This window comes from Pan troglodytes, chromosome 6 (assembly GCF_028858775.2).
Source record: "Pan troglodytes isolate AG18354 chromosome 6, NHGRI_mPanTro3-v2.0_pri, whole genome shotgun sequence".
Taxonomy (NCBI): Eukaryota; Metazoa; Chordata; class Mammalia; order Primates; family Hominidae; genus Pan; species Pan troglodytes.
In genome coordinates this window covers 122,493,851-122,513,171 of record NC_072404.2, presented here as the reverse complement: position 1 = coordinate 122,513,171, position 19,321 = coordinate 122,493,851, and the positions used below count along the sequence as shown (strand labels likewise).

At 38.0% G+C, this 19,321-nt stretch overlaps 1 protein-coding gene across 1 annotated transcript in view; it reads right to left on the bottom strand.

Moving 5' to 3' along the window:
* The window catches only part of PRKAR2B (protein kinase cAMP-dependent type II regulatory subunit beta), a 119,771-nt gene that overhangs the window by 26,475 nt on the left and 73,975 nt on the right, over positions 1-19,321 (bottom strand). Inside the window, exons 3-4 of the mRNA XM_001148361.6 lie at positions 15,726-15,778; positions 9,445-9,528 (exon numbers count right to left, since the gene is read on the bottom strand). Of these exons, the coding sequence (XP_001148361.5) occupies positions 9,445-9,528; positions 15,726-15,778 (137 nt within the window). The remainder of the gene's footprint in view (positions 1-9,444; positions 9,529-15,725; positions 15,779-19,321) is intronic.

Here is a 19,321-nt window from a genome sequence, read left to right as displayed (position 1 = left end):
TGAGGTGTCTGTTAACATCTTTGGTCCAATTTTTTAATCTGATGGTTTACTACTGTTGGGTTCTTTGTATATTTTGGATAACAGTCCTTTATCAGCTGTGTCTTTTGCAAATATTTCCTCCCAGTCTGAGCCTGTCTTTTCATTCTGCTCACAGTGTCTTTTGCAGCAAAGAAATTTTTAATTTTAATGAAGTCCAGCTTATCAATTCTTTCATGGATGTGCCTTTGGTGTTACATCTAAAAAGTTATCATCACCAAATCCAAGGTCATCTAGATTTTCTCCCATGTTATCGCCTAGGAATTTTACAGTTTTGTGTTTTACATTTATATCTGTGATCTATTTTGAGTTAATTTTTGTGAAAAATAAAATGTCCATTTCTAGATTCATTTTTCAGATATCTAGTTTTTCCAGCACCATTTGTTGAAAAGACCATCTTTACTTCATTGTGTTGCCTTTTCTCTTCTGTCAAAGATCAGTTAACTGCATTTAAGTGGGGCTGTTACTGGGTTCTCTGTTCTGTTCCACTGATTAATTTGTACATTCTTTTGCCAATACTATACTGTCTTGATTACTGTCACTTTATACTAAGTCTTGAAGTCAGTTAGTATTAGTACTTTAACTTTGTTCTTTTCCTTCAATATTGTGTTAGCTCTCCTAGGTCTTTTGCCTCTCCAAACTTTAGGATCAGTTTGTTGGGACTGCATTGAATCTACAGATCAACTTGGGAAAAACTGACATCTTGACAATAGTGGGTCTTCCTATCCATGAACATGGAAATCTCTTCATTTATTAAATTCTTCCCCGATTTCCTTCATAATTTGATAGTTTTCCTCACATTGATCTTATACATATTTTTGTTAGATTTACATCTAAATATTTCATTTTGGGGGGATGTTAATATAAATGGTATTGTATTTTTAATTTCAAATTCCACTTGTTCACTGCTGATATAAAGGAAAGTGATTAACTTTTGTATATTAACCTTGTATCCTGCAACCTTGTTATAATCACTTACTAGCTCTGGAAGCCCTTCCCATTTTCTACTTAGATAATCATGTCATCTGTGAACAAAGACAGGTATATTTCTTCCTTCTCAATACATTTTACTACACTTTCTTGTCTTATTGCATTAGCCAGGACTTTCAGCACTATGTTGAAAAGGAGTGGTGAGACGGAACTACAAATTTGTTGAGGTGAAATTCACATAACATAAAATTAATCACTTTATTTTCCTTTTTTAAAATTGTAACTACCCCGGTGGGGATGAAGTGGTATTTCATTGTAGTTTTGATTTGTATTTCTCTAACGACTAACCACGTTGAAAATTTTTTGATTGCCAGTCATTTGTATATTCAAGCACTTTGCCCATTTCTAAATTGGAATTTTTGTCTTTTTATTGTTGAGTTGTGTTATTTATATATTTTGGATACTAGATCTTTATCAGATATATGATTGGCAAATAATTTTATCTTCTGCAGACTGTCTTCACTTTTTAAAATAATGTCCTTTGATGTACAAAAATGTTACATCTGTGTGAAGTCCTATTTATCTTTTTTCTTTTCTGCTTATGTTTTTGGTGTCTAAGAGTCCAATGCTAAATCTAAGACCATAAAGACTTACTCCTATGTTTTCTTCCAAGAGTTTTATGGTTTAAGCTCTTATATCTTTGGCTTTTGATCCCTTCTGAATTAATTCTTGTATATGCAAAGGAGTCTAGCTTTGTTGTTTTGTGTGTGGATATCCAGTGATTCAGCACTATTTGTTGAAGAAACTATTCTTTTTCTATTGAATGGTCTTAACACTCTTGTGGGAAAATCAATTGGCCATAAGTACATAGGTTTATTTCTAGATTCTCAATTCTATTCAATTGTTCTATATGTCTACCCGAGCCCAGTATATTGTTTTGATTACCATAGCTTTTCAGTAAGTTGTAAAATTAGGAAATGTGAATCCTGCAACTTTGTTCTTCTTTTTAAATATTGTTTTGATTACTTGGAATCTGCTGTTATATGTACAATTATAACATAGTGGCAACAGCAAAACATTAATGTGTTATCATGATTTAGCTTTATAATACATAAAAGCTAATAGTTTAAACTTGTATAAACAATACTGATGAAAATATTTTTTAAAAAGAATATGGAACCTCTATAAATACTAATATATTGTTAAATTTGAAAAGAACAAGGCAGGCCAGGCACAGTAGCTCACACCTATAATCCCAGCACTTTGGGAGGCTGAGGCAGGCAGATCACTTGAGGCCAAGAATTCCAGACCAGCCTGGCCAACACAGTCAAACTCCATGTCTACTAAAAATACAAAAATTAGCTGGCCATGGTGGTGCACACCTGTAGTCCCAGCTACTCGGAAGGCTGAGGTACAAGAATCACTTGAACCCAGGAGGCGGAGGTTGCAGTGAGCCATGATCGTGCCACTACACTCCAACCTGGGCAACAGAGCGAGACTCTCAAATAAACAAAACAAAACAAAACAAAAAACAGGGCATAACAGTGTGTCTATTCTGCTGCCACCAAAATTTGAAAAAGAATATATTTGTATGTGCATTGCATGACCCTGGAAAAATATACAAGATAGTACTAAAAGAACATAGTTCCTGAGAAACTGGGTTTCTGAGAGGCAAAGGTGAAAAGGAGATTTCCTTTCACTGACTACTCTTTTGTTCTTTTTGAATGTTTGTCAATTTTACATGTATACTGATTTATATTTTTTAATTAACTAAAAAAACTCTAATTAAACTGAGAACATAATTTTACATCTTCATATAGGCTAAGAAAAACTTTTGGAAGAATGATGGTGATGGGTTTGCAGGAAGCAGTTTTCGTCCCCTCCTTGGGTCCCTGTGTGAGCTCTGGCATCTTTTTTTGGAACAGCAGCCAAGGTTGAAGATGAAGCCAAGGTAGCAGTGAAACAGCCCTTTCGTGATGTAGTGCTAATTGGCCCCACAGGGACCATTCTACCCAAATGAGTTCATCAACTCAGGCAACATATGGTCACCTATCAAAATTCTAAAGGTTGATTAAATGATTTACTAATATATTGTTTTGCTTGCTATTTATATATTGACTTTTTTAAGGCAGGTAGAGGGTGAACATCAGCTTTATTGATTAGTTCTGACTCTAAATGTCAAATGGGGAAAAAAGATGAAATAAATTGCTATAGTAACTATTTTGTGATGTTGGAATTAGCTGCATTTGAAAACATTATAAAACTGAAGAATTCATACACGGATATATGAAAAGGCAATTCCTGATAAAATACAGACAGGTGTCTGTTCTAGTCAATCAAAATGTAATTTCCCCATAATTATGCACAGAGTGAAAAGAACTTAGGAAATATTTAATATGCAGAGGCTTATCATGATAACTGACAACTACCGTAGGAAATCCACATCTAATTCTCCTACAGAATGCCAATTCAAGACTGAGCTCAGTAAAGGGCTCTGACTCACTTAAGAAATAACAATTTACTCTTCATTAATGAAAGAGCCTATCATATAGCCTAAGAAAATTATTTCAGTTAGCCTCAAATTAGAAATATTTCAGGAGGAAAATGGCCTACTGAGTGGAGCATTAAAATATTCATGAAAAGAATATCTTCAAAGAGATTAATAATTATAAATGCTGTGCTCAACATATGAATATACAGCTCTCTAAGGAAAAATTTTCTGAAGTCTAGGAAGTGTAAGATTTTCAAGCTAAATAATGACTTCGGGAAATTCAAATGAAATAGTAGACACAAAGCCAAGATCATTCTTCTTGCTAATCACTAATTAGTTTCCCCTTCCTCCTTCAAGTTTTCCCATTTCAGGAAAAGGTGGCAACTTCGCAGTCACTCCAGCTAGACACTGGGAGCCATCCTAGATTCTTTCCTTCAGTCCCCAACTAAATCAATCACCAAGTACCAAGTTCTGTTAACCCTTTTTTGTGAAACCATTCTTTTCTGTCTGTCCCTTTCCCCCTTCCCTGGAGTTCAGGCCCATTTCTCTTCCCTAGATCATGACCTCGTTTTCTTACTGGGCTTCACTCTTTTGTTCTTGTCTGCTTCCCCTGTTTTTCTCCCCTCTTTAACTCCATCTTCGACATTACCACCAAAGTGACCTTAGATAAATCTGATAGTTACATTCTCTGACTAAAACTCTTCAGCTGTGCCCACTGCCTACAAGGCAGTCCAGTGCCACAGCATAGCATTCGAGAAAGAATGGGCCTTCCTGATACAGCATCCACATCTTAGCTCCATCACTCCCATCACTAGATGGAGGCCATCCATCACTGGACGGTTGCCACTTTAGGCTCTAGTGATAACATTCAGTACTTTTCCTCACCTGGTGATTCCCTCCTCATTTTCAGAGGGCACAGCTCAGTGACCTTTCCAGCTTTCTGAATTGTTAGGGTAAGCTAAGAGACAGACATCTTCTCACCATGCCCTGCCCATATTACAGCAATATATCATGTTTTCCCAACATGCTTTGCAGATGTGTTTGTACTCTCATTAAATTATAAATTCCAAAAGGACAACAACCATCTCTAAATATCTTTGTGGCCTCCAACACTTTAAACAGGTCTTGAAACATAGTAGTCAAGAAATTAAAATGAAAGGAGCTGCATGATAAGCAGATTATATGAGCTGAATATGTAATTCAATTAAAACACATTTGGGTTATTGTAAATAATGTGTATCATAAAAAACTAGAAAGCTACTTTACAATATGAGCTTAAACTAAAACCTCTGATCTGCCATGTTTTGGGCTAAATGTCTTATTCCAGGTGGTAATTTGCTGAGAAAAATAAATTTTACTTACTTATATCCTATATCATCTCTGGAAGGATTTAAATAGTAAGGGAGTCATTCAAGGTGGTCTGAGCTCAAATTCAAAAAAAAGGTCTTCTGAAAACTACTATGTATATACATTTGCTTCTTCTCTATAAAACATTCGATCATGACAATTCAGAAACTGGATGTTTCTTCCCTCTATGTGTTGGTTTTTAAAATACATATTGACCTTCAGCAAAGCAGTGGAAAAAAGTCTAAAAGAACTCTTATGTTTACAAAATAATCACACTAAGCAAAGATGCTCCTTGCCAGACTGTATTAGCAAAAGCTTTCTTAAATATTAATAATTTTAAATGCAACCAAAATTTTCACAATGCTTTTAAAGAGCTAAAGTTGAAATGGCAAGGAAGATCAATTAATTTAGAAGACAGAACAGAACAGACAACATCCCAGGAAAGCATAATTAGCAATGATTTATGCCTGTGTGTCACTTAACCCTACAGACACCAGAATTTCACGACTTAGTCCCTGCTGAAGCATTAAAATACTGGTTCATTGAATAGGAAAGCATGCAAACATAACACATGTAACAGTAACCAAATACTGAACTTGAACATTTTCACATCTAGCTCTAGTCTTTGGTATTCAAAGTATGTTGTGGGCCAAGAACATCAACATTACCTGGGAGCTTGTGAGAAATGCAGACTTTTCAGGCTCCATTCCAGACCATGAGAATCCAAATCTGCATTTTAACAAGATCCCCTGATGATACATCAGCATATTAAAGCTTGAGAGCACTGTTTTTGGTGACCTCTGAAATTCTCCCATGTAAAGTTCTAGTCAAAAAATACAGAATTCTTGAATAAAGCCTACCTCTAAGTGTAAAACTAAGGATTAATTTTACCACTGCCTTCTGTGTGCCTCCGGAGCAAAAGAGTTAAATACTACATTGGTCCTTGCCTTAGAGAACATGGGATCCATAGGCTAGCTTTGATATCAACTCAGGGTACTGAACCAGGTCTTTGCTTCCTCAGCACTAACTCCCACTGCTGGTAAGTGGTGGTACTCGGCAAACGTGGATTGAATGAACTGAGCAAACAAACTGGAATGGACAAGGATATATCAGGGCCACTCTGAACTACTGAATTCATACCATGAGACTGTAACTATGTTCAAGGGTTTGGCATAACTTTTTTTTATTTTTATTTTTTTTGAGACAGAGTCTCGCTCTGTTGCCCAGGCTGGAGTACAGTGGTGTGATCTCAGGTCACTGCAAACTCCTCCACCTCCGGGGTTCATGCCATTCTCCTGCCTCAGCCTCCCTAGTAGCTGGGACTACAGGCGCCCGCCACCACGCCCGGCTAATTTTTTTGTATTTTTTTAGTAGAGACAGTGTTTCACCATGTTAGCCGGGATGGGCTCGATCTCCTAACCTCGTGATCCACCCACCTCGGCCTCCCAAAGTGCTGGGATTACAGGCATGAGCCACCACGCCCGGCCTGGCATAACTTTTAACAAGACTTGAATTAGATATTACTTAAACACCATCATTTTATTACAAATCTATCCAAAACTATTATTTAGGATTAAATATGTATACTTAGATAACTATAAAAGTGTCAGAGGTGCATCAACCAGAGCAACTCCATCTTGAATAGGAGCTGGGTAAAATGAGGCTGAAACCTACTGGGCTGCATTCCCAGATGGTTAAGGCATTCTAAGTCACAGGATGAGACTGAAGGTCAGCACAAGATACAGGTCATAAAGATCTTGCTGATAAAACAGGTTGCAGTCAAGAAGCCGGCCAAAACCCACCAAAGCCGAGATGGTAACAAGAGTGACCTCTGGTCATCCTCACTGCCACACTCCCACCAGAACCATGACAGTTTACAAATGCCATGGCAATGTCAGGAAGTTACCCTATATGATCTAAAAAGGGGAGGCATGAATAATCCACCCCTTGTTTAGCATATCATCAAAAAATAACCATAAAAATGGGCAACCAGCAGCTCTCGGGGCTGCTCTGTCTATGGAGTAGCCATTGTTTTATTCCTTCACTTTCTTTTTTTTTTTTTTTTTTTTTTGGTTTTCCAGCTATGGTAGAACTACTCTTTTTTTCTTTTTTTTTTTGTGGGGAACTTTTTTTTATTTTTATTTTTTTTATTTTTATTTATTTATTTTTTATTATACTTTAAGTTTTAGGGTACATGTGCACATTGTGCAGGTTAGTTACATATGTATACATGTGCCATGCTGGTGCGCTGCACCCACTAACTCGTCATCTAGCATTAGGTATATCTCCCAATGCTATCCCTCCCCGCTCCCCCCACCCCACCACAGTCCCCAGAGTGTGATATTCCCCTTCCTGTGTCCATGTGATCTCATTGTTCAATTCCCACCTATGAGTGAGAATATGCGGTGTTTGGTTTTTTGTTCTTGCGATAGTTTACTGAGAATGATGGTTTCCAATTTCATCCATGTCCCTAAAAAGGACATGAACTCATCATTTTTTATGGCTGCATAGTATTCCATAGTGTATATGTGCCACATTTTCTTAATCCAGTCTATCATTGTTGGACATTTGGGTTGGTTCCAAGTCTTTGCTATTGTGAATAATGCCGCAATAAACATACGTGTGCATGTGTCTTTATAGCAGCATGATTTATAGTCATTTGGGTATATACCCAGTAATGGGATGGCTGGGTCAAATGGTATTTCTAGTTCTAGATCCCTGAGGAATCGCCACACTGACTTCCACAATGGTTGAACTAGTTTACAGTCCCACCAACAGTGTAAGAGTGTTCCTATTTCTCCACATCCTCTCCAGCACCTGTTGTTTCCTGACTTTTTAATGATTGCCATTCTAACTGGTGTGAGATGATATCTCATAGTGGTTTTGATTTGCATTTCTCTGATGGCCAGTGATGATGAGCATTTTTTCATGTATTTTTTGGCTGTATAAATGTCTTCTTTTGAGAAGTGTCTGTTCATGTCCTTCGCCCACTTTTTGATGGGGTTGTTTGTTTTTTTCTTGTAAATTTGTTTGAGTTCATTGTAGATTCTGGATATTAGCCCTTTGTCAGATGAGTAGGTTGCGAAAATTTTCTCCCATGTTGTAGGTTGCCTGTTCACTCTGATGGTAGTTTCTTTTGCTGTGCAGAAGCTCTTTAGTTTAATTAGATCCCATTTGTCAATTTTGGCTTTTGTTGCCATTGCTTTTGGTGTTTTGGACATGAAGTCCTTGCCCACGCCTATGTCCTGAATGGTAATGCCTCCTTCACTTTCTTAATAAACTTGTTTTCACTTTACAGACTCACCCTGAATTCATTTTTGTGCGAGATCCAAGAACCCTCTCTTGAGGTCTGGATGAGGAACCTCTTTCCTGTAACAAAAGGATAACTTAAAGCATTCTTGTCTCAGTCCCTTGTTTTCTTTTGAGAGCCTAGTGCGTGTACAGAGCCGTGAGCCATCTGCTACTTACAGAGTGATGCAAAGATACAAAAGACACAGTTCCTGCCCTCAGACAATGGACAGATGAAGTGACTGACGGATCCTGGGTCTGGTCAAATTTAGGCCTATCAAAGCCAGTAATGGAGACTCAGAGATGGACATACAAACTCGTAATGTGTGGGCTTAACATAAATCTCCAAAGTCACACAATGTACTGTGTTCTGGAAGACGTAATATAAACATAAATTACACTAGAAACAAAAGAGATTTTTAAAATATTTCAGACTGTAAATATGACGCAGTATATAACTGGTATGATGCAGTACGTGAATCTTTATAAAAACGTCCTTTTTAAGAAGACCTCATTTTAAAAAGAGCAGGTATTGATTTAATGCTTCTCCTCTAGGGCATCACCAAAAACTTGAAGATGTTGAGTTTGACCAAATAAAAAAGTCGAGGTAAGTTACAAAAGTTGACTCTATTTTCACATTTGGAATATGGCAGCAGAGGTTCACTCCTAAATAACTATACAGCAATGACTAAGCATAATCTGAGATGAAGGAAGCAGAATATGTACATCACAGTGCAAGACAAAGTCTGAACAGTACGTGCACTCATACCAAGAGTGGGTATTCTAGAAATACCGAACCCAAAAATTAGAGATTTCCAAATCCTTATAAAGGACCAAAAAAAAAAAAAAAAAAAAAAACCTCACCTTAAAGCCGAGTGAAATATTACTTTTAATCTGTATAATACACAGATAATGAGTTTATACACATTCAAATATAATTACTACCACTGGCTGTAAAGAGAAACAATCCTCCATGGGCCCTGAGCATCCCTGCATATTCCTGATGGGTACGAAGAGGGCAAGTTCCTACCATCTTTTTACCTGTGCCATTTCTCAGGGCTGTTTTTGTAGCCCTGAGATAACATCTTGAGAGATGAGAGAATATCTTCCACAGGACAAACACCTCAGGCTTCTTTACTTCTTGCTCCAACAGCAGTATATTCCCCCAAACTCAATATTCCTCTCCTGCAGTTCAACCTACTGTGCATTCAAGCATCTGCAAGGGGGCCTTTACCATTACCCCAGGGTGATGTCAGCTTACAAAGAGGGCAAAACTCAAGACCCTGTACAGTTCTTGACACTGTCACTGGGGGAAAAAACAAAGCCATTTCTATTATTAAGATTTATCTTACCGGATCCAGATTCTTAAACAGCAGGATGTCTTTGCAAGCCTCTTGCAACCTATTTCTTTGATCATCAGTTTTTGGATGTATAATCTAAAAGGACATCAGATTTAAAAAACAAAGACATTAGCCAATACCATCTCACTCAAAGAGATTTTAAAAACTAACAAAAATCAGAACCAACATTAGAAAGAAGAACTGTTAGCGCTCAAGTCTGCTTCAGGTTGGTGCTGAGATTCACTTTTGGTGACTGGTAACTTATAAGCCTACCAAGTAGGGGAACATAATTCACCTTGTTGTGGGGAGGTTGGTATCCATTCATCAATATAGCACTGAAATGTTTTTCAAAAGCATATTTTCCCCTAGGTTAGCAAGTTCATTATGCACACAACTGTGACTGGCTAGGAAGATTCCAAAGCTCCCAGCCAGTGGGGACCCGTACAAAAGGACAACAGGTGCCAGCAGCTACACTGAAAATTTGGACTGCTGTCATTCTGTTTCTACTGAGTTTAATACTCCTTCAGGATGTAGTTCTTTCTTTTCAGTCTTGATAAGGTCCCTGGAAAGAAGTAAAATGTTTAAATGTATATGGCATTAGATGCCGAATATATTTTTACACATGTGGTATGTACCTGCCCCACAGCGAGCAAGTGATTTTTAGAAGGGAGCAAGCAATCATGCACTGCCACTCCAAGAGAATATGTGTTCCAGGGAAAAAGAGTCCAAGGAGGCTGGCTGGTGCACTGATTTCAGAAGGAACTCAAGGAAACTACTGTGCTATATTCTCACTAAACTTGTATTCTAGAGTGTGAAGAGTGGCAGAATGCCGTGTGTGTAAGTGTGGCTTGCTATCTCTCGAGTCCCTTTTCACTAGCAGGAGGCTCAACTGACTTGGATCAAAAGGTCCACTCTTTTGTGAACATGAACAGTTTGTAACTATAAAATGAGTTAGAGGGGCAAGGGGTAGTCCTAAAAGCAGCAGACACGGAGTTGGTTTTCCTGAAGACCTACACACCACCCTTTCCTATTCCAATGCTCACTCAAAGAGTGACCACGAGAGCTGATGGGCAGGTACCTTGCCTCTTCAGGCAGCCTGCCCTACCATCAGAGCATCAGAGCTCACAGAATCAGGCAGCAGTGGAGTTTATAGCCACAAACATCAAAACTCACAATGGGAAATTTAAATCAGCATTTCAAACCACATCAGATGGCTAAAAATTAATGAAAATTATAAGCCTGAAAAGAACTGGGGAAACTTATAGTATTGATAAACTATTTATATGTAAACTATTGACATGTATACCATTTATTTGCATTATGTAAAGACTACATGAAAGAACTACTAGCTAGTAAGAGAAAAGGTCACTGCACTTTCCCCTCTAAGGGTAAGGTAGATGTAAACCTTTGTTTACTATCTGCCCAATATTCATCTCAAACTAGATTCTAAGACGACACACAAACACAGACAAAGTAGATCCCGGGGACTTCTCATTCACTGCTGCACAAGAAACCTTTAAAATTCAGGTATTAACCAAACCACACCAACCAAACTTCACTTCCTCCTACTTCAAATAAGGAAGGCTAACACACTAAAACAAAACAGAAAGTCATTTCTCACTTCACAAAATCCATCTAGAACTTCAAACCAAAGCAACCGAGATGTCTGCCTGCGGAGAAGCTGTTCTCAGAAAGGAAAGGCGGGAGAGTGCATCAGGCATCAGTATCGTGCACCTGCTTCGCTCTGGTCAACTTTATGTCTTTCTCTCCAACCCATTCAATTCCTATAAGCCTTCACACAGAAATCCAGCTTTTTTCCTCTTCTCTCTTCTTCCTGCTACCTCTCTTACCAATGACGACTTTTTTTTTTTTTTTTTGAGACAGATTCTCACTCTGTTGCCCAGGCTGGAGTGTAGTGGTGCGATCTCAGCTCACTGCAATCTCCGCCTCCCGGGTTCACGCCATTCTCCTGCCTCAGCCTCCTGAGTAGCTGGGACTACAGGTGCCTGCCACCACGCCTGGCTTTGTTTTTTTGTTGTTGTTGTTTTTTTTTTGTATTTTGTATTTTTAGTAGAGACGGGTTTTCACCGTGTTAGCCAGGATGGTCTTGATGTCCTGACCTCGTGATTTGCCCAGTTCAGCCTCCCAAAGTACTGGGATTACAGGCGTGAGCCAGCGCGCCTGGCCTCTTTTTTTTTTTTTTTTAAGACACAGTCTTGCTCTGTCACCCAGGCTAAAGTGCAGTGGTGGTGCACTCAGTTCCCTACAACCTTTGCCTCCTGGGTTCAAGCGACTCTCCTGCCTCAGCCTCCTGAGTAGCTGGAATTACAAGTGCCTGCCACTGTGCCCAGCTAATTTTTGTATTTTTATTAGAGACAGGGTTTCACCATCTTGGCCAGGCTGGTCTCAAACTCCTGACCTCATGATCCACCCGCCTTGGCCTCCCAAACTGCTAAGATTACAGGCATGAGCCGCTGCACCCAGCCCAATCACCATTTCTAAGTAGTATTTTTTTCTCAGCCCCACCTCCATCACTATGGTCTACTGCTCTCCTCCTGTTTCCCATTTCCCTCACCCTGCCATTACTCCTCAGCACTCAGAGTCCACTCTCTGTAATTAACCTCGTCGGTAAAATCCCTCTTCAATGGGGAAAGTAAACAGCCAGAAAGCGGGTGTGGTCTCTGACACTCCAGCTCCTCTGTACTGCAGCCACCTGCTCTGAAGATGCTCTCCTACATTTTTCCTCTGGGGCTTAGCATGATCCCACCTAAGGGATCTCTCTCTGGATCACTGAGGCCTCAGCAATACACCCAAAGTGTGATTTTAGTGTACTAGAGGCCACTTTGGTTTTCATTAAAATTCATTCCTGATTTCAGATAAAAATTTTATTTGTTAAACAAACATAGCATAAATACATGCCAGGTACTATTCTAAGGGCTTTACTAATATTAACTCATTTTATCCTAGTGACAGATCCCATGAAGCAGGTTAAGAAATTTAGAGTTAAGGAAATCAACTTGCCCAAATCACTTGTCCAATGTCATCCAGTCCACAAGGTGCAGAGCCAGAATTCATGCCAGCCAGGCCAGCTACAGAGTCTATATTCTAAACCAGGGATCAGCAAACTACACCTGCAGGCAAAGCTGTTTTTGTATGTATGGCTTCTAGGCTAAGAATAATTTTACATTTTTTAATGACTGGGGGAAAAAAATCAAACAAATGATAATATTTCCTGACACATAAAATCTATATTAAATTCAAATTCAAGCGTCATAAAGTTTTAATGTAACCCAACAGACATGCCTTTCATTGATGTATTACCTACAGCTGCTTTCAAGCTACTATAGCAGAACTGAGTAGTTGCAAAGGAGACCCCATGACTCCCCAAAGCCTAAAATATTTACTCTCTGAAAATAGTGCATTTTTCAGTTAAAAAAAAAAAACTTTACCAAAAAAAGTTTGCCAACTTCTGCTCTAAATTTCTGCTGCCTTTCCATTAAAAAAAAAAAAAAAATTAGAAAACCAGTTAACAAGTAAGGTTTTAACTTAGACATTTTCTTTAAAGAACACTGTATATCGGTCGGGCACAGTGGCTCACGCCAGTAATCCTAACAGTTTGGGAGGCCAAGGTGAGTGGATCACTTGAGGCCAGGAGTTCAAGACCAGCCTGGCCAACAGGGCGAAACCCCATCTCTACTAAAAATACAGAAATTAGCCAAGTATGTGGTGGTGCATGCCTGTAGTCCCAGCTACTCGGGAGGCTGAGGCATGAGAATCACTTGACCCAGAGGCTTGGGGGCTGTGTTTTGATTCCTACACTGTTTCACTGTTTCTTTAGCACTTCATGTTTTTTAACTTTTCATTAATTTATTCACTTGTCTGCTTCTGCCACTAGACTGTAAGCTCCAAGAGGGCAGAGACTTGTCCATTTGCTCACCACTTTACACCTAGCACCAGGCCAGATATACAGGTGGAACTCCAAAAAATTTTTGTGGAGAAACATAAGAAATACTCTACCCTTATTAGCTCTTCTCTACCAGTTTCTACATGCTAGATCTAGATAACCCTTACATTTTCATTTATTAAAGGCATTCCAACTAAAATCTGTTATTTTCCAAAATGAGTCTTAAGTATTTACATTTTCTTTGAATTCATATCAGACGATAAATTTCTGTTTATACTACAGACTTAATGATTTGGTGAGTCTCAGAAGTAATACAAAATGTCCAAATGAAATGTAATTTTATCACAATATAGTATACATTTTCCTCATAGATATTTCCCAATATCCTTCTAGATCTAAATAATTTTGAAATCTGTAATAATCATTCCCAAGCATGTGGTGTGGTTTGCTTCATAGTTGTTGAGACTAAAATAAGTATAGTTTTTAGTAACACATTTAGAGGAGAGAATACTCAACCTAATTGATAACCTAAAAGTACTTTGCTATAATCAAACATATAATACATTAACAAAAAAACTATTAAATATAACTTTAAAAGGTGTTACAGGGGACAGATCTTAGGGTAAATACACACCCCACAAAGATTCCTCCTCCTCTAGTAACTGCCCTTATTTACAGAAGTGGTTCCCAAGTAGGTTGGACTTTTTGACCCTGGCCCTACCCTGGGCCAAAGCTGGGTCCATCAGAAACTCTTGGGAAATTGGAATTTTGAACTGAGAGACATAGTAATAGAGATGGGTAGCTGAACCCGTTTCAAAGACACTACGCTAAGTCTTACACTCTTGCTCTTGATGGACACCAGAGGCGGGCTGGCTCCTGCCTGCCAGGCCTACAGCTTGGCCTTTGAACGCTTTCTGCAGTTCAATATGATCTCCAAGCATTTGTCTGATAATCTCTCCCCAGTGTTTTCTTTTTCACATTTGTCTCCATAGGGTGAGGTTTTACACAGTCAAATGAATCTTAACTGGTATAGCCTCCCCAACAAAACTATTAGAAATTAGCTGGAGTGAACCTGCCAAAACACTTTATTTACCTCATCAATTAAATGGCAGCTAAAATTCAAGGCCTAACAGCTTTTGAATCAATGAGATACTGCATATTGTTTTTAAACTGTATTGCAAATGTTCATTAATTTAGGTTTTTATTAATTTAAACCAGCTCATCTCGATTGCTCTGATCTCAATTACTAAATTTTATCATACTCATTTATACACAAATATAAAGAAGCATGTTGTCTTCATTGCCACCCGGTATTGTTTCTGCTAGATACATAAAGTATACGGTAGGCAAGGTCCAGTTTTTCAGACTATACAGAGGGGTAACAGCACATCACAGATTAGTAAAAATACCTTAATCCTAAAACAACATCATTTCCAGGCTAGGATTTATAAACTTCATGAAAAGAACTGAAGTTCTAATAGTGAGAAATGAGCTTCCACAACCCTGGTAGTGGGAATCCCCATGGGTCCAGGAATAAAATGGGATTTCAAGATCTTCCACGTTGTAAGCCTCCTGATACCACTGGATTTTACATAAGTTTCAAGGAGCTTAATGATGTAATGACTTAGGGACGTAGCAGTTGCTTCTCCACATGAAACCTCAATCTTACTTATGTACTTTTCAGAGCTACAAAAATAAGTTTTTGTTTATACTGTTTAAGGCCAAAGAAACAAGAGGCACTTTTGCAACACATGTACTCAAAAAAAGGGGGGGAGGGTGACGCAGAAATTACTACTTTCCATTTCCAGGCATAGTCATCTTTTAGTTTACTTTTTACTAAATAAATAGTAGAACTGAGCTGAAAGACATAGCTTAAAAACTGCTGAAATCACAGTGGACAAATTCTTACAAAAACATTAGGGCCTGCAAGAAGTCAGCTGCTGAGCAAACTATGAAGACTCACAGATTTAAAAAATAATCCTAACTGCTGTACTGACACACTGGATGTGATTTTACCGTGATTTGTTTGTTTCAGAGTAACTTTCCGTTGTTATAAATTAATAGGCGTAGAAGGTCTTTCCCAGTATTTTTGTTTACTAGAAACACTGTCTAAGAAAAATAATATTAGCACTATGAGAAAGACAGCTGAAAACACTTTTCATCACCAGGATATATTTTGTAAAGAGAAATACTCTCTGGATAAAAATAATTCTGCAAGACTCACAGCAGGAGTAGGCTATTGGAGATGAGACTAGGAAAAGAAACAGTCAAAATAATTCCATTATGTCTCCTGTTAACCTACATGCCTGTTAAATCTTTTCTATGATTATTTTCCTTATATATGACAAGGGCATCAATTTAAAATTCATTCAATCAGTAAATTACATACCCTGGACTCTGCATCATCTTCTTCTTCATCAGGATTATAAGCTTCTGCACATACTATAAAAACAAAAATGAACATCTTAAAGATTGTTTCATCAAAAACCATACTACAATGAGTACATCGTTAACACTTAATGAACAAAAAGAGGACCACGGTATAAAAAACCATTAATTCACCTCAACCAGGAGAAGCAGTCTACCCCCCAAAATTGGTTTCATATTGCAATTTATAATCTACTTAAAAATAAAGCTGTATTTTAGGGCATTGACACTTTCTTTTTTATTTCTCCTATTTAGAGAAACATAGCTTAAACCTTTTCATTTTCATTTCCAAGGCATGATATCTAAACATTACCTAAAGGAACAGAAACAAAAGAAAAGGCTGTCTGCCATGAAATGATGAATTTAATCATATAGTTGAGACTAACTTTCATAAATTATCCATAATCTAAATATTATGGAACAAATATTAACATTTTGCGTACTTCAGGGACAAATATTAACATTTTGGGTATTTCCTTCCAGTCTTTTTTCTGGGTTGAGTTTACATTGCATATGCAACTTAAAAACCTACTTTTTTCATTTAACACTATAAGAATTTTGCATGTCATTAGAAACACTGGGTAAAGATTATCATTTAAGGATTGCAGATTATCATATGCCGTAAATAACTACTTCTCTAATACTGAACATTTAGCTGGCTTATATTAAAACAACTTGGCAGTAAACACCTTCATGTCTACATTTCAGATTATGCTGTAAGCATTATTCCCAAAGTTATTTGCGGGGGCTAAATTGTATGACCATTTTTAGGGCACATTTATCACCATGTTTCTTTCTAGAAGGATTGTACCTATCGATTGTCCGACAAAAAATATGTAATAAGACTCCCCTAACTGTACAACAGAATTGGATGCTATTGCTTAAAATCTTTGTCAATTTAAATAAATAATTTAAAAATTTTTTAAAAAATTATTAAATAGTTCGAATTTAATAATATTTAAAAATTTTTTAAATTATTTATTTAAATTGACAAAGATTTTAAGCCATAGCAAATGTTTATAGGATGGTTGTATTTCCTCCTTTGTCCTTATCTATAGGAAATATTTGGTTTTCTTTTTGACTTAAATTAGTTTTTTCATACCACTTTATCTGTCATATTACTCACAATCATTTTATCCAATTTGCTTTTCAATTGTAACTACAAAGTTTTTATAGATTATGCATATTTATTTTTAATGGCATGATATCTATGAGGAAAGAAAATTCCCCAATGTGTTTTAAACCCAACATTAAACATCACAGAAGTATCACTGCTTTTGACCTTGAAAACCCTTTCCTTATTTGCAAATCTGAAGATTTACTTCTTTTTCATTCAGTTGTTTAAAGGTAGAGCTTTTTACATGTACTATTTAATCTACATGGAGTTTATTCTGGCATAGATATAAAAATTTAAGGACAAAGAATAAATGAAAGGCTGACGAATGTCTTCCTAGGTCCCTCAGGGTGGCATCAAAAGTAGTATCATCTTTGGTACCACTATTCCCATTATTATTATTATATCATAAAACATTTTCTTTCCCCCAGGCACCACTCTAAACACCTGAACCAGTGACTCTTAACCAAGAGACTCTTAACCAGTGACTCTTAACCAAGTACTAACCAGAGGTGATTCCACCTCTGTGACATTTTAATTGTCACAACTACAGGGGGTTAGAGGGATGCCACTAGCATCTACTGGGTACAGGCCAGGGATGCTGGAAGCATTCTATGATGCACCGAACACCCCGCCCTGAACAGAAAGAATTACCTGGCCCAAAATGTCAACAGTACCAAGGCTGAGAAACCCTGATCTAAAGTACATCATCTCATTCAACCTCACAACAACCTTAAGGTAGGTGTTAATGTCATCACTTGACAGATGAAAGACTAGGGCACAGGAAAGCCAAGATCATACATCCCAGTAAGTGACAGGACCCACATTTTATCCAGGATTGTGTGTCTTGACTCCAAAGCTCTTGCTCTTAACCACTATTCTACACATGACTGCTTTGGTGAATTTACCCGCGTAATTCCTGGACTTCAGCCTTCAGTCTCAGAAACGTAACAGAAATGGACCAGTCATGCAGAAGCAGGCTCACATTAAAGAACCTCACTGACATATGAAACCAGATTGCCAATTTAGTAACTACCTTCCTGAATGAAGGATGGGACCAGCACAACTAGCTAGATCTCTCTCTGCTGGAAAACCAAAGCAGCAGCCAAGTCACTATTGAAAGATTGCTTGGTGAGCAGGAAATGGGAAGTAGGAAACTTTGTTAAATAAATTGAATGTTTCAGGGAATCAGGCTGGACAGCCTGAGGCACTCAATAGGGATGGCCCTGCCAATGTGTCTGGGACACTTTAACTGGGTTGGCTGCAACTCTCCAGAGAACACAAGGATATCTACTTCTAAAGCTTGGCTCTCTAACTTTCTGTCCCCAGAGATGGCCAACTTCATAGGCAGGAATGCTACATAATTTGTATGGCCCAGTGCAAAAACAAAACAAAACAAAACAAAAACCACCATATATGGGCCCCATCTTCAAAAATTAAGACTTTCCAAAGGACAACAAGAGCAGAGCATTAAACCAAATGCACGGCCCTCGTGAGTGCAGGGCCCATGAAGCTGGCCATGTTCACAGGATTGACACATTCAACGAGGTGGTGCAGTAGGCAGTAGGCAGTAGGCAAGATATTTGGTTAAGATTAACTTGTTTTACACATACACACACCCCCACCCTCTGATCCATTACTGTTGATCTTAAATTTTAATTCACAGAAAGCAATCCTAATTCTCAAATTTCTAAGTGCCTAGCCCCTAAGTCCTAATTAAAAATCATCTGGAGTAAGAATCTACTATTTTTCCAAAGAGTTTATCAATTGTCTCAATATTATTACTTAACACCCTGTTGATTTGTGATACCCACTTTATCACATAGTGTGTTTGTCTGTTTCTGGGCTGTTTCACTGAACTATACATTGTGCCAATACTACAAGGACTTAGTTCTTGGCATTCCTGTTGCAATTGTTTCACTACATTAGAATTCATCTACCCCCACCTTCTGCAGCCAAATCAAAATAAAGTATTTGCAGTTCTGTAAAGCTGTCATCGTGCCTTATAAAGCTCCCTATCAACACTTAAACTGTTTCTTCTGATTGAACTCCCTCCAATCTCCTTTCCAAGTCAACCCTTCTCTCCAGCCTCAACTAAAAAGTCAGATGGAGAGTCACATCTTGACCTTTCACCCACACAGAACTAATTCTGGAAACTCCACTTCTGTGCTCATCCTTTGCACTCTCGCAATACAGTGGGACGAGCTCATTATTGTCATTTACCACACTGCATGCTTCCAAAGATGTTACAAGCTGTTTGCCTCTCCAGGCTGAGACGCAGCCCTCCAGGGACCGACTGTGTGCTCTTGTTCATCTCTGTATTTCCCTAGCACTGACTTGGCACATTGCCTACTAGCTCAATGCTTTTTTTTTTTTTTTTAAATACATGACTGGTTGATGAACAAACAAGCTTGCAAGGTCCTTGAGGGCAGAGATGTCTTTTT